General features: G+C 40.0%; 1 protein-coding gene, 1 long non-coding RNA gene and 2 pseudogenes across 3 annotated transcripts; 2 read left to right on the top strand and 2 right to left on the bottom strand.

Moving 5' to 3' along the window:
- Positions 1–71: 71 nt before the first annotated feature.
- LOC143876616 (uncharacterized) lies at positions 72–893 on the bottom strand. The gene is made up of 3 exons (XR_013250432.1): positions 779–893; positions 333–397; positions 72–205 (listed from the first exon to the last, which is right to left on the bottom strand). It is a non-coding gene; the product is annotated as an uncharacterized LOC143876616 (long non-coding RNA).
- Positions 894–3,957: 3,064 nt separating this feature from the next.
- LOC143876350 (uncharacterized) lies at positions 3,958–4,836 on the bottom strand. Its single transcript, XM_077378066.1, has one exon. It carries the CDS (start codon positions 4,834–4,836, stop codon positions 3,958–3,960), a length of 879 nt encoding a protein of 292 aa, XP_077234181.1.
- Positions 4,837–6,406: 1,570 nt separating this feature from the next.
- On the top strand, positions 6,407–7,112 carry LOC143876349 (uncharacterized; annotated as a pseudogene). Its single transcript, XR_013250375.1, has 2 exons — positions 6,407–6,904; positions 7,050–7,112. The product of XR_013250375.1 is annotated as an uncharacterized LOC143876349 (transcript).
- Positions 7,113–10,891: 3,779 nt separating this feature from the next.
- Positions 10,892–12,104, top strand: LOC143876614 (pentatricopeptide repeat-containing protein At4g16470 pseudogene; annotated as a pseudogene).
- Positions 12,105–14,340: the final 2,236 nt, after the last annotated feature.

Below are 14,340 nucleotides of genomic sequence, written 5' to 3'. Positions count from 1 at the left end.
AATCGCCCTGAAAAGGAAAAAAAAAAGATGAAAATTCAGCATCTTTCATGAGTTATGGGGTTTGAGGCTTCTTTGGACTGCGATTATGGTGCAAAGGGTCCGGACCCGATGGTACCTTCCTTAAATCCCAATCGAACACATTTTCACCATTGACATGATCCGACGGTCTAAAACCCCTCGAGCCCTCCTCCAAACTTACCAACATCTGAAAATTTAATTCGGATAAACAAATAGTAGATGAATACAAGATAAAAGAAAGAGAAAACAAGAAAAGCAACCTCATTTTCACAACATAATAAGAAACCAAATGATAAAAGATAAAAAGAAGAAACCTTTCTACTTAGATTTTCTGTTGGAGCTGCTGCCGCATAATAACAGCCGAACCCATTTCCACAATCTGCAAATTCGTAAAGTAGAACAGATAAGTTGTCGCATTTTCATGAATCACAGTGAGAATTTTCTTAGACATAAAGATTGGAAATCCCTAGAAAATAGAAACATGGTTAGAATAATCAAACAGGATATGAACTTCGTGGAAGATGATTTCGCAGTTGACAGCCACCTCGTGGCATTTTTTATCTTATTCATTTATATTCATCTGAGGTGGCTGTTCTCTCATGCAAAAGTGAGTGGCCAAATGAGAAAATACCGCCAGTATGCATGAAAAAACATTAAGTGGGAAATTTATAAAGTAAGAACTTAATTCAAACTTATACTTGAAATTTGAAATAGAAATTCTATGTATATGTGTGTGAAAGAGATAGAGAGTACGACAGACCCGAAGTTTCTTGCATGACAAAAAACAGAGCTAGGAGGAAGATAACAAGAGACAAGAGTGCAAAACGAGTAGCCATGAGAAGAATTTCAGAAGAGAATAGTAAGAGGAGTATTTCTTTAGAGTGGTGGTCTGAAAGAAGACGAGGAGATCAATTTATAAGCATTAAGATCTGAAAATCGTATATGATTACTTTTTGCAGCCGTTTTTAGCGAATGATTGAATTAATATCGATTGAACTCGCCGACGGCCATCACTAAATCATTCAGCGGCGCCGGTTTTCCGTCATCCCGGCACGTGTCAGACCCCCGGCAAGTGACAGGCATCGATTGCATGGCGGCTTCAGATCTTATGCTCTGCCGCCCGTATCTCACGCAACACTAATTGGTATGACGTCATCGGGATCTTGCCTTTCAAAAAGATTGTACGTCGCTTTTACGTTTCCTCTCTTCCGTTATTCTTTTTTACCCTTTCCGGGCGGAAGTCTTTTCAGATGAGAGTGTGAGTTTTGCTCTTTTTGGCTTGTTATGACGACTATGCCCCTGGGTCTTTGACGATCTCTTCCTAACTAACGCCCCCGGTTTTTGGTAATTACGTCACGTCGGTGCCAGCTCATCAACTTTCTTTACTCGACACGACCCCACGCGTCTCTTTTCAGCTAATGAGGATAATGAAGTAAAAACGATGTAAATATTACATCATTGATATAGCTTGCAGAAGTAAAAAAACGTAGGGTACTGGATCTCTGAGATGCTCTTTGCTGGGCCCGGGACTGATGCATTAAATGGGTTCATCTGGACCATTAATCCAGGAGACTTTATCATGACATGCTAAATTGCAAAATCTGTCCTATCGAGGAATCATAGCAATTCACTTGATGATGACAGGTAATCGCCTAGATTATTGGGCAAGTTGGCAACCTAAGATTTTCATATTTACCTCAAAACTCACAACTGTATGCAAACTCGTGGAACTTTTATTTGGTTTATATATTTACTAGCATTTTGGGCACATGCTAGGCATGGTTGTAAAATGGTGGGGTTTGGATAGATATGGTGGATCCCACCTCATCAGTAACATTGAGGTTAAATGGTGGGCCCCACCCATCAAAACCTTCAAAACGTGTAAAATGGCTGGCACATCCCATTAAAAATTTAAGGTGTGAAACGTTGGCCCAATCCCACCAATAATAAAAGGTGTAAAATGGTGGGCCCCACCCATGCTAGGCACTGTTATAAAATGTTGGGCCCAAGCCCACCCAATGCATGGGTTTGGGCAGTGATGGTGTTGGGCCCCAACCATGCTTTGTTTGGGTTTAATATGTTTGTCCCTATGAAAAATCGTACGCCCCTTCCCATCTCTTTTCCGTTATTCTTTTTACTCTTCCGGGAGGCAGGTCTTTTCGGATGGGAGAGAGTTTTTCTACTTTTGGGTTGTAATGACGACTCTGCCCCTGTGTTTTGACGATCTCTTGCTAACTAACCCCTCCGGTTTTGGTAATTTTGTGACGTTGGCCCGTTGGCCCCTGGCTCAGGGTTAGGAATCTCAATTTCTTTACTTCCCTTTTATGGTGTCAAGGGGTTTGATTACTGATTTTCTCCTTCTTTTAATCCAACGACGGAAGCATCTCTTCATGGTTTTATTTCTGGACTGACCACAATGACCTCCTCTTCGTTAAATTTATGCAAATTTAACAGGGGCATTTTGGGCAGCTCAAAAGTCCTTTTCCTTTTCTAAACTAATGAGAGATAATGAAGTTAAAGGACATGGAAAAATTCAGCTTGATGCTGTACATTACGTCATTAAAATGGCTTCAAGAAGTAGGATCTCTGAGATGCTCTTTTGTGAGACAGAGTGATGCATTAAATGAGTCATCAACCTGATCCGGACCATTAATCTAGTAGACTTTATCATTATATGCTACATGGCAAAATGTGTCCAATCGAGCAATCATAGCCATTCACTTGATGCCGAACAGCTAGACAGTTAATAAAAGAAAAAATTCGTCTAGATTATTGGGCAATTTCAGCAATCGGATGGATAAGATTTGTACATGTATCTCCCAAGTGAATGCACCACGTGGAAATTTTTGGGAAGTGAAATACCCGCCCTTTTTTACTTGGGACAGCCCCCTCTAGTGAGTAGGAGGGCTATTCCGATTAAGAAAAAAGGGGCCAACATGTCACTTAACAAAATTTGGATCATGTTATGCGGGTCCTATCCACAGCGACTGTATCAATATGTAAAAAGTTGCAGACGCCCGTGTGTTGTTAGCTACCAAAAGAACAAGTAGAGTATGTTGTTCGATGATCAAAACCTATTTTGTTCAATGCTTATTGGATAAATGTTTTAGATCATTGAACGAGTAGGCCTCACTCGCGCTCGCTTTTCATCCCTGACCAACTTGCTTTAATGTATTTATCACTGCCTTTTATAAAAAAAATGGGTGGCCCAAGGAAAAAAATGGGCGAATATATCACTTCCCTATTAGTAAGTGTACTCATTATACATATACAGAATATGGTCACATTCTTTAACCAATCTACCTTCTCGGCATTGTTTTTGTATTTTTTTTCGTTGCTAGAACAAAAAATACAGAATGGTATTCAGCAAATCTTTTCTCTTCTGTCTGTTTCTGTAATTTCCGACTCTCGAGCGGTATTTGGTGGTGATTTGAAGCGGAGTCACTCAAAGCTAATATCTTTCACCTTTTTTTTTTTTTTTTTTGAAGAGGGCAACAAAGAATATATATATAGATATAGATGTTTAAGCAGAACCGAGATGGTCCTGAAGGAACAAAGAGAATAGAAAGATAACAATACAATAATAGCAAAGCTATTATCTTTCACCTGTTTTACTAGTCAAAAAAACCAAAGAAAGAAAAGCGTTTAAGAAAACCTCCTAATAGTACATCAATTGTTATTATTTGTACCAGATAGTAAATAAGCCAGCAATATTTGCTCACATGACTGCTAAATAAAAATACCTTCTTTATTATTATTTTTTTTTTGATAGGTAAGCTGGGGTTAGGCAAGACCCCTACCAGATATCATTAAAAAGATAGAAGCATAACAAAGGGGGCCAAGAGGCCAGTACAAAAGGGCCGACAAGCCGGGCTTTAGCCCTTACAATCTAAGATACAATGATCCATTCCTGTCTTCAATTACAGCTGAGAGGAGGCTTTAAGTAGCCAAAAAAACAATGGAAGGAAAGCCTTTATGTGGGTAATTCCTTTTTGACAGTTGATCCGCATGGCAGTTTCCTTCTCTCCAAGAATGGGATATTCGCCAACTCAGATGTTCCAGATAGCTTCTGATTTGTCTAAGGGTTTGTTTCTGCTTCCAAGGGACAGGTACATTTCCAATGATGATATCCACCGCAAGTTTTGAATCCGATTCGATCCATATGTTCAGACAGTTCATGGACAGGGCAAGGTCGATGCCTCTTTCAATAGCCTGCAATTCCAGCTCATAGATTTCCTTTTTGTCTACATTGATAGAGAAGAGATTTTTAATCATACCCCGATTATCTCTGATAAGGCCCCCCAGACCTCCTCCGTCTGAATCCAGAGATGCTTCCGAATTTAGTTTCAGTTCATCTTCTTTTGGTGGAGACCAAGAGCAGTATCTGCTGGAAGGATCTTCAGGAATGTGTCTATATTTTAGATTTGTGGCCGTAGATATGTTTCTTGGAGAGTTCTTGTCTCTAATTTTCAGCCCATTCATCTTGATGCCGATTTCTGTGAGGATTTGGCTAAGAAAAAGCCTCTTGTGCTTCTCAGAGGATTCAAAAATTCTTCTGTTTCTTTCCATCCAGATATTATGAATCAATGAGCAGAAGCAAAGCTTGAAGGCCACTGTGGCTTGCCCTTTTCCTTTTGAGTGATGTCTTAGCCATTCTTCTTCAGCCAGAAGGGATTGTTTTTGAGTTCGACGGTGACCATTCCGCCATAGGATTGATTTCCAAAGCCAGGCTGAATAGATGCATTTGAAAAAGAGGTGATCAATTGATTCTTCTTCCGATTTGCAGAGGGGGCAGGTGGGATCAATAACAACACCCATTTTTATAATTCTGTATTTTGTACTGAGCTTCTGTTTTAGAGCCTTCCACGTAGTAAGGGCATAGGTGGGGTTATTGCCAGCAAACCAAACAGAGGATATCCAAGGGGGCTTACCAGTTTTCATTATGAAAGTTTTCCACCCACTCTTTGTTGTGAAAACTCCATCAAAAAAAAAAAAAAAAACCTTCTTTATGAATTTAGTCATGGAAAAAGTTATAAAAGACACCTCTTTGCGAATGTCTAAAACAACCATTTTAATGCTCCCAGGTGCACTAGAGAATATGTTTATCATTTTATAAAAAAAAAATAGAGGGATTTTTAAAATTTAAAAAAAAAAACAATTTAGTTTACGACACCATCTTCCACAAATGAGCTAAAGTCTAGTGTTTCAGAATGCCAATACAAATCAAAGCGCGGCCAAAGCAAATCCTAATCGGCATGGCACATGGCGTTGTAAGTATACAGTAATGATTGAGGTGACCAAATATTTGGTTACCACAGTCATAACTTAGAGGTTGGTAAACTTAATAGGGCAAAATGCGGAGCTCTGTAAAATGCTCAACCAAGGTAAATGAGAGTCTCGACGGTTGACACTGGGAGTTTTGAAAGAGTGCAACCTCCGACCAAGAGCATCTCATGTATGTGCTCACTGGGACAAGGATGACCCTATGTTGGCAGCTAATGACGGAGTAAAATCCAAAGTGAAGAAATGCATGAGCAATCTAGCTCTAATTAGAAAATGATGATACTAGGTGGGCCTTCTTGGGTCCGATTGGCACGAAAGACTCAAACGAGGCATAACTCAGAGCAGTGCTTCAGGGTATAGAATTGATGTCGGGAGGAGAGTTGTATAATCTTATAGTCGAAGGAGACTCCCTTAATGTTAGGTGGCTTGAAGAGAAGTCTCTTTCACCATGGAGATTCTTAGAGTTCTTTGATGAGATCTTTGATCACGGGAGGGCCATTCACTCCGCTTCCATCACGTGAAGAGATCAGCAAATGGAGAGGCAGATCGGTTAGTCATGACGGGAGTGTCTCGATCAGCTTTAGAGTTCTATGATCCGTTCTTTGATGAGATCATTGATCGAGGGGAGGGCCATTCAATCTGCTTCCATCACATGAAGAGATCAACAAATGGAAAGGCGGATCGGTTAGCCATGACCGGAGTGTCTTGATCAGCTTTAGAGTTCTATGATATCACTCACGCCCACCCCCACCCCCCCCCCCCCCCCCCCCCACACCGAAACCCGATTTTATTTTGTTTTCCTGTCCATTTTATCCCTCTCTTGTTCTCTGTTAAAGTATAAAAGATAAATAATGCCTTTCTCCAACAGCTTAAGCTTTTGGAGAAGTTGGTAAGTTAACATGGTATTAGAGTCAAAAGGTCTCGAGTTCAAACCTCCCGGATAGTAAAATTTCACATGCGATGGTCGGCCCAAAGTAAGACCACATGTGCCACGTGTTTGCCAAGTGGGCCACACGTGCGGGGGAGTGTTAAAGTATAAAAGATAAATAATGCCTTTCTCCAACAGCTTAAGCTTTTGGAGAAGTTGGTAAGTTAACATGGGATAAAAAAGAACCAAGAAAATGGCGGGAGGAGAGGGAGAAGACGAGAATATCTCCAACATAGACGGAGAAGAAGAAGATCTGCCATTACTAAGCTCTCGAGCTCTAGAAGCACTGAAAGAGTTTCTGAACGAACAGAATAAGGGAAAGGGATTTGGAACTATTGATGGTGATGATGATGATGATGATGAGGTTGATCTAATGGCGGAGGATTGGAGGCTGAGTCAGTTTTGGTACGAAAGAGAGACTGCAGAGACGGTTCAATGGAGATTAGAAATCTCAGCCTCTCTGTGTCGTCTCCTGTGGCTTGTGTTTCTTACCCTACTCTCTATGCTTATCTTAAGAAAAAAGATCCCAACATATCAGTTCAACTACTTGAGTATGACAAGCGCTTTGAGCAATATGGAAGCGATTTCACATTCTATGACTACAACCACCCAGAAGAGTTGCCAAAACTCTTGAAGCATGCCTATCAAGTAGTTGTTGCTGATCCTCCATACCTGGTTTCAGAGCGACTTCAAGTGGGAGTTAACAATTATGCTCTCATTCCTATCTATTTCTTGCAACTCCTTGTTGAATTCAGCCATGTGTTTGATTGCAAGCTGTGTATTTACACTTGGTTGATTTTCACTTGCATTATGGTAGCAGAGTATGGAGTGCTTGGAGAAAGGCATTATTTATCTTTTATACTTTAACACTTTGTTGCCCTAATTGTCTCGGACGGTTGTTCAAACATGAATAAGGTCTCATCATTTCAAAAAAAAAAAAAATCTACTAATTAGATTCTATGACGAATTGGAGTCTATGTTATGTTGGTCTGAGAAATCAAGCAGGTCCTACAGTTCTTCCTATAGGACCTAGCACGGGCATGCTAAATTTTTGTTAAAACGGAGATTATGGAAGACTTTGTTCACAGTTGGGTAGTCATTGGATAAGATGTAAGGCTATAAAGGGATAGAGTCTAGATACAACAAGCTCGAGCTGACATTGAAAGTGATTTGTGGTAGCTGTTTTAAGGTTTCAGATGCCATTGGATATGGGACGCATATTATCTTTCCAACTGCAAGGCAGCTTCACATCTTCAAGAACTGACTTACCTCCACTGGATTCATTCAGTGAAGAAGTAGAAGATTTTAAGATTGATTAAGTTTGGAATCGATGTTGGTTTTGATTGGTCTGGCATTGTCATTGGGGGACCATGCAGAGATCTTGTCAAACTAGTTGAGTGATGAGCATTTTCGGTATCTGAACTTCTCCGAAGCATACGAAGTATGGTGTTCTGGCCAAGGTTGGCATTCATATACGTTGTCCTTGATTTCTCATGTTGGGGAGAGGGATCGTCCTCTCTTTGGTTGACGGTGTACGCATGCAGGCATGTTAGAATTAACCATGCTTCAACTCATTCAACATATTTTGACCTGAAGCACTGAACTGATCATGTGATCGCTCAGAACAAAGGTTCGTTAGTTGCTAGCTTGGTCACTTGTCCAAATCAAGTACTATGGAGGTATTGATTTCCCTCCCACGGACCCCTTTCGGAGTAGGATTGTTGTTGGACAACCATTTTAACAAAGGGAGTATGGCATTGGATGAATGGTGTAGTTGTGCTCGACCAATGACTGGGCACACATGCAATAAAAAATCAATAGCGAGAAAACATAAAGCAGTACTAGAAAAGTAAAGTGTGCATGTTACGTGCCTAATTGGCCCAGACGCAAATAAACAAAATCAAAAGAGAGAAAAGGGAGATAGAGGTTGATTCGAGGCAACCGGACCTCCTAACGGCTCGATTCGAGAGGAACCATGACTCTCCAAAACAAAGTTTCCTTTGTTGTAAATTATCTTCTTCCCCCTTTTCATTAACATAAACTTCTTAAATACAAGAATGAAGGTAGTACCACATAACTACGCCATTAACCCACATACATAACACTTAACAAGTAACCTACACTCACTAACAAGTAACCTCCCACTACCCTCAACCCATACACCATATCTCACACCCATAACTCAAACACATTCCCACAACTAGACAATAATTAGATTATAACTACCCATATGAACCATAGTTATATGCATATAACATTCCTTCTCCCTTAGAATCGACCTTGTCCTCAAGGTCGAATTACTGTCGAAAAGATTGTATTCCGCTGGGGTTCCAAATCTTGCTGGGCACACTTCAATTGAGAAACACAGTCAACTTTAGACCTCCGTATTCTTCAAAAATAATGACCGTGATCTTTCGAACCCTTCTTTCAAAATTTGTTGCTCTGAAAGTTGGAAGGAAATATAATTTTTCATCATCGTCGCCATTGATTTTAACAATTTTCTCTACGTGAGAATCAACTTTCTCAAGATTTAATTTTCTCGGTCTTTATGCATTTCTTTGATCTCTTTGCTGATTTTTTCCAAGCCTTCCGTGATTCGCCAGTACTCCTCCATCATTTTAAAAAACTTCGCTTTGATTTGCCAAAAATCATCGTGTAGTGATTCCAAAAGCTCTAACGGCACAGCCATGGCGTAGGATCTACTGCTCTGATACCAATTTGTTACGTGCCTAATCGGCTGTAACGCAAAGAAACAAAATTGAAAGAGAGAAGAGGGAGAAAGAGGTTGATTTGAGGCAACCGGACCTCCTAACGACTTGATTTGAGAGGAACCGTGACTCTCCAAAATAAAGTTTCATTTGCTGTAAATTATCTTCTTCACCTTTTCATTAACATAAACTTCTTAAATACAAGAATGAAGGTAGTGCCACATAACTACCCCATTAACCCACTTACATAACACTTAACAAGTAACCAACACCCACTAACAAGACACATCTTCAAAAACTAACTCCCACTACCCTCAACCCATACACCATATCTCACACCCATAACTCAAACACATTCCCACAACTAGACAATAATTAGATTATAACTACCCATATGCACCATAGTTATATGCACATAACACTGCATGAAACCTAAAAAGTGATAGAAAATTAAGAAAATGACGTTGGAAATGTGAGGAGTGATGGAAATGTTATACGAGAGGAAAGTAAATGACACCGGAAAGGTAGGTTGCATTGAAAAGTAAATGTGCGAGGAAAAGTAAATGATGCTGGAAAGGTAAATTGTATGTTATTTGGGTTATCTTGGCCATCGGAAAGTAAAAAACATGTACGAAGAAGTGCCAATGATATACTAAATCCCCGGGAGGGTTACACGAAAAGAAAAAAAAATCAAATAAAAGATCGTATGATTGAGCGTTAGATTGATGGAAGGATTCATACAACCTGAACACTGGCATTTATAAAATTTTCTTGGGGAAGACATAATGTCCCGTAACTCCATCTCTTCGTACCTTGTGGCGTCATGCGGCAGTGGGAGCATACCATTACAACTACCGGCTTACCTAGAAGCATGGTTTTAAATTTCGGTAGAAATCCGAAATTTTGGACCGAAATTTCGGATCTTGGTTGAGACCGAACTCCAAAATTTGGCGAAATCCGAAATTTCGAATTTTATCAAATTTCGGCCGAAATTTTGAGAAATTGATTTGTTTTAAAAAAATATATAGAAATATTCAGAAATTTCGCCAAAATTTGGTAAACAATTAAATAAATTTTTTTTTTATATTATTACCAGATTTCGGCAGAAATTTCGGTTTCGGCTGAGACTCTGAAATTTAAAACCATGCCTAGAAGCCATCATTCGGAAACTTGGTTTATCTGTGCTTAGGCTTAACTGTACACATTTCCTCCACACGGTACTTCTTTGGGTCGTCGGATCATCTCTAAACGTGGCACAGTTGTAACCTTAAAATCATTGTCAAAATTTTCACCAAACAACCTTTTTAATTTTCTTACCAATTGAGGCGCGTAATTTGAGGTCTAATACAAGTAAAGAAAAATCTCTGTTTTGTCAAAATTTGGAATATCTATACTATTATAGAGAGCTTTAGGCAGCCATTAAAATTAACTACGTGGGTATTGTATGGAAGAGAGCTAGCGACAGCTAGGTAAGCAATTTCACTGGTAGTTTATCCTATGAAAACAACCACGTCACTTGAAAAAGAGGAGATCTCCGTATTTGGTTGCACAAAAGCTAAGCCGTCATCGGAATTTGGCTTGGATTTGGCATGTCATTCCACGCTAAGTTTCCAAAATAGCACTAGACTCCCCATTTGACTCTCTTGGTTGTTTCCGATGTAATAACTGCTTGTCTGACATTGATTCTTTCCTTATGACTTTTAAATTAAATTTTTCCAAAAGCAAGGAATTTCGGTTGAATTTTCTATGGAATGATGCTCTCTCCTCCTCCTCCTCTGTCTCTCTCTCTCTCAACCTATATTGATAATGACACCTCCTACTTATTCTCCTATTGTCCGAATATATGTCGCGCAACCAAACACTACTTATACTATTCTCCGAGTGAATTCCATACAAATCAAAATGCTTATCTCCTCCCTTTTGACTTCTTATTCCACTATTCTCCGGAGAACGAATGGTGGAGGGTGTTAATATCAATTTGCTTTATTAATGTCCACTTCTTGTGGCCCAAAAGCTTTGATTCGCCGTAAGCAAACTGTGTTCTTTGCGAAGAGCTCTTAAAACCCCGCCTTAGTTTTTTACCTAGAGACATCTTATCATGCGCACCCCCCACGACATACCCTTCTACGCATCCTTCATCGAATCCTGTTCGTCCACCAAAGACCTAATCAATCTAAGAAAAATCCACGCTCGAATCCTAACCGTCGGAATATCCCATCACGATTTCCTCCGAGCCAAGCTCATCTCATCATACGCCAACTGTGCACGTATGTTCAAAGCCTCACACATTTTCTCCCTCACAAACCGACAAACCACCTTCCTCTACAACTCCCTCATCAAAGGCTACAACTCCCTCTCCCTCTTCCAAAAATCCCTCCAAATCTACCACCACATGCGCCTCTCCCGTAAACTACCCGACCAGCGCACGTTAGCATCCGTCCTCCGATCCTGCGCCGGCCTCTCCTCCCTCCACGTTGGCCGCCAGGTCCACGTGGCAGTCCTCGTTAACGGCTTCTCATCCGACGTGGCAACATCCAATTCTCTCGTATCTATGTATGCGAAATCTGGGGATTTGAATTCTGCACGCAAAGTGTTCAACGAAATGCCTGAGAGAAATACGGTCACGTGGTCGGCCATGATTTCCGGGTACGGCACGCACGGGTCCTCTGGCGAGGCTTTCCGGCTATTTGACCGGATGTTGGACGCCGGAGTTTCGCCGGACGGCGTGACTTTTACGGCGGTGCTAATGGCGTGCAGTCACGGAGGGTTGACGGAATTGGGGCGGAGGTATTTTGAGATGATGGAGGAGAGGTTTGGGATACGGGCGGGGTTGGAGCATTACACTTGTATGGTGGATCTTTTAGGGAGGGCGGGACACGTGGAGGAAGCGGAGTCGTTGATTGGGGAGATGGATGGGAAGCCTGATGAGGTGTTATGGGGTGCGCTGTTGGGGGCTTGTAAGATTCATGGGAAGGTGGAGGTTGCTGAGAGGTTGGTGTAGAGAGCTTATGGAACGAACGGTGTGGATTGAGTTTAGAAGTTTCTGTTGTGGTGGAGATCTGATTATCTGATCGGGATGTTTTATGCCTTGAAAGGGCTGCATTTTTTTTTCTCTCATAATTTTTTCAATAAATTAAATTATTTTTGCTAAACCATCATTATAGAAATCAAGAGACCTTTTTTTCAGTTTTTTTTGGCTCTTTATGCAAGGGCTCCCTTGTATTTATCATTCCTCTTAAAAGTTTGTTAAACGTTTTTGGTTTTAAATTTTTTTATTTAAGTGAAATTTAAGAGGACTTCTAGACTGAAGGGAGCCCTTGCAAAAAAGAGGTGAAAGGGCTCTCCTATTGGCTACACATGCACCATCATGCATTAATAACAGTTGAAAAGTCAAACATGATGGTGATGTGCAGCCAATGGGGGAGCCCTTTCACCCCTTTTTTGCAAGGGCTCCCTTCAGTTTAGACTTCCTCGAAATTTAATTACATAAAAAATATTTATAAAAAGAGGAATGCTAGACTCAGGGGCGCCTCTTATAAAAATCGTAATGCATGTGCATAATGACACTAGTGTATGTGTTGTTAGAGATTTTATATGGTGCCCGGCATGTTTGTCCAAGAGGCACCACAGTTGATATTTGATCCAACAACACCCCTTTTTTCATCTTTTTAAGAAGCTGCTGTAATCAATTATCAAGGGCGGCTCTCCGTAACACGCATGCCCGATTGGACACCATATAATTTGTCCTGTTGTTAATTGTTATTGTCTACTACTATTGTCATCTATATACAACATGGTTTTAAATATTGGGAAATATTGACCCTACCATACCACATTATGTGGCCCCCTTATGTTTTTAAGCTCTAGCTCATATAAGCTTATATGAGCTCTAGCTCACAACACTTCTGTGCAATTAAAAAGGAAAAGATAACCTGCTTTTGTGCAATTATTAAAGCATGGTTTTGCTGATATCATTTCCCTTTTAAAATTAGGTTTTATCCAAATTTTTAAAAACCTTATGACAAAAAATCGACCTCTTCTCATTTTTTCCCCCAAAGGTTTAAGCTCTTCTGGTTGATATCATTCAGATAAAAGAAAACATAAGGTGTTTTCATATTTATCCTAAGGTTTTGAGTGAAACCTACGGTGGATTGAATTGATATCTAGCCTTGAATGTATAAAACAAATATTTTATATCATCTAAATCACTCTGTCCTTGTAAATAATCTAATTTGATTGTATGGCAATATACTTCGTAAGAACTATAAAACTAAGGTTCTTTCTCACTTACCATCAGATGTTGATTTCTTTTTGTCCATGTGAACACTCTATGCTGTTTTCATAACAAAGTCTTACTTATTTTAACCATATATTTATAATTCAGTTAATAAACTATAATAAGGAATAGATAGATCATGGATTATTATTTTAGAATTTGATGGCATCTATTGGCAAATATTTTAAAATTTTGGATAACAAATTTTTTGATAAAAAAGAAACGTTTTTATATCGGGAGATGATATTTTCGCCCCTGCATTACGCATGCATGGCCCTTATAAGGTGATTTGATGTCAAATCACCTTATAAGTTATAAGGGGAGTGCATGCATAATGCAGGGGGTGAAAATATCATCGCCATTTATATCATGTATATCGGTATCCTTTAAAAGTACAGTGAGACCCATTCTATTTAAAGATGCAAACCATTCATTTGTTGGGTTCCTATATAAATAGGTTGTGCCCAAAAAATCATCTCCACAGGATCCTCCTAACCATTGGATCCATAGAGATACGACACTATTCAAAACCTAGTCGATCTGAGGGTTACGATCATCGTATGGAGATGATTTTCAGGTAACCCCAGATTATAGATTGTTTCGGTTTATTGCGTTTCCCATGAGAACCATTTGTATTTTGCTTCTTCTTTGTGATTGCTAGGTTATTGTTCCCAAGCTGTTCGCTTTTGAGCCCCCTAGCTGTAATCTCTTTTTTTTTTCTAATGAATCTGGCAGGGGTCCTGACTAACCCTAGCTCACTCATCCAAAAAAAAATCCACCATATAAAAACTCGGAAAAGAATGGGAGATGGTATTTTCACTCCCCTTGCATTATGCGCCCGCTCCCCTTGTGACATGATTTGACGTGAAAATATTATAGCCTAAAAAGTAGGGCTGCAACTCAGGCCGGGCGGGTCGGGTTTTGGAGAACCCAATCCTACCCGAGAAATATCTCGGGTCGCGTTTTTTTTCGGAAAACCCACGATTCCCAAACCCGGCCCTACCCATGATAAATCTCGGGTCGGGTCGGGTCGGGTCGGGTTTTTTCACGTTGACGCAATTTTTTAAGGAAAATTCTTGTTTGGTAAGGCAACTCAACTCATAGAAGTAGAAATTACACTCATATTA

This window comes from Tasmannia lanceolata, unplaced genomic scaffold, assembly GCF_043159265.1.
Source record: "Tasmannia lanceolata isolate RefF3 unplaced genomic scaffold, GAP_Taslan_0.1 ptg000005l, whole genome shotgun sequence".
In the NCBI taxonomy this organism is placed as follows: domain Eukaryota; kingdom Viridiplantae; phylum Streptophyta; class Magnoliopsida; order Canellales; family Winteraceae; genus Tasmannia; species Tasmannia lanceolata.
Note: the sequence above shows the minus strand (reverse complement) of the source record. Positions and strands in the feature narration are given on the sequence as shown.

What these genes read in the sequence shown, in the direction of transcription:
- LOC143876350 (XM_077378066.1), bottom strand. Translation starts at nt 4,836, where the DNA reads ATGGGTGTTGTTATTGATCCCACCTGCCCCCTCTGCAAATCGGAAGAA.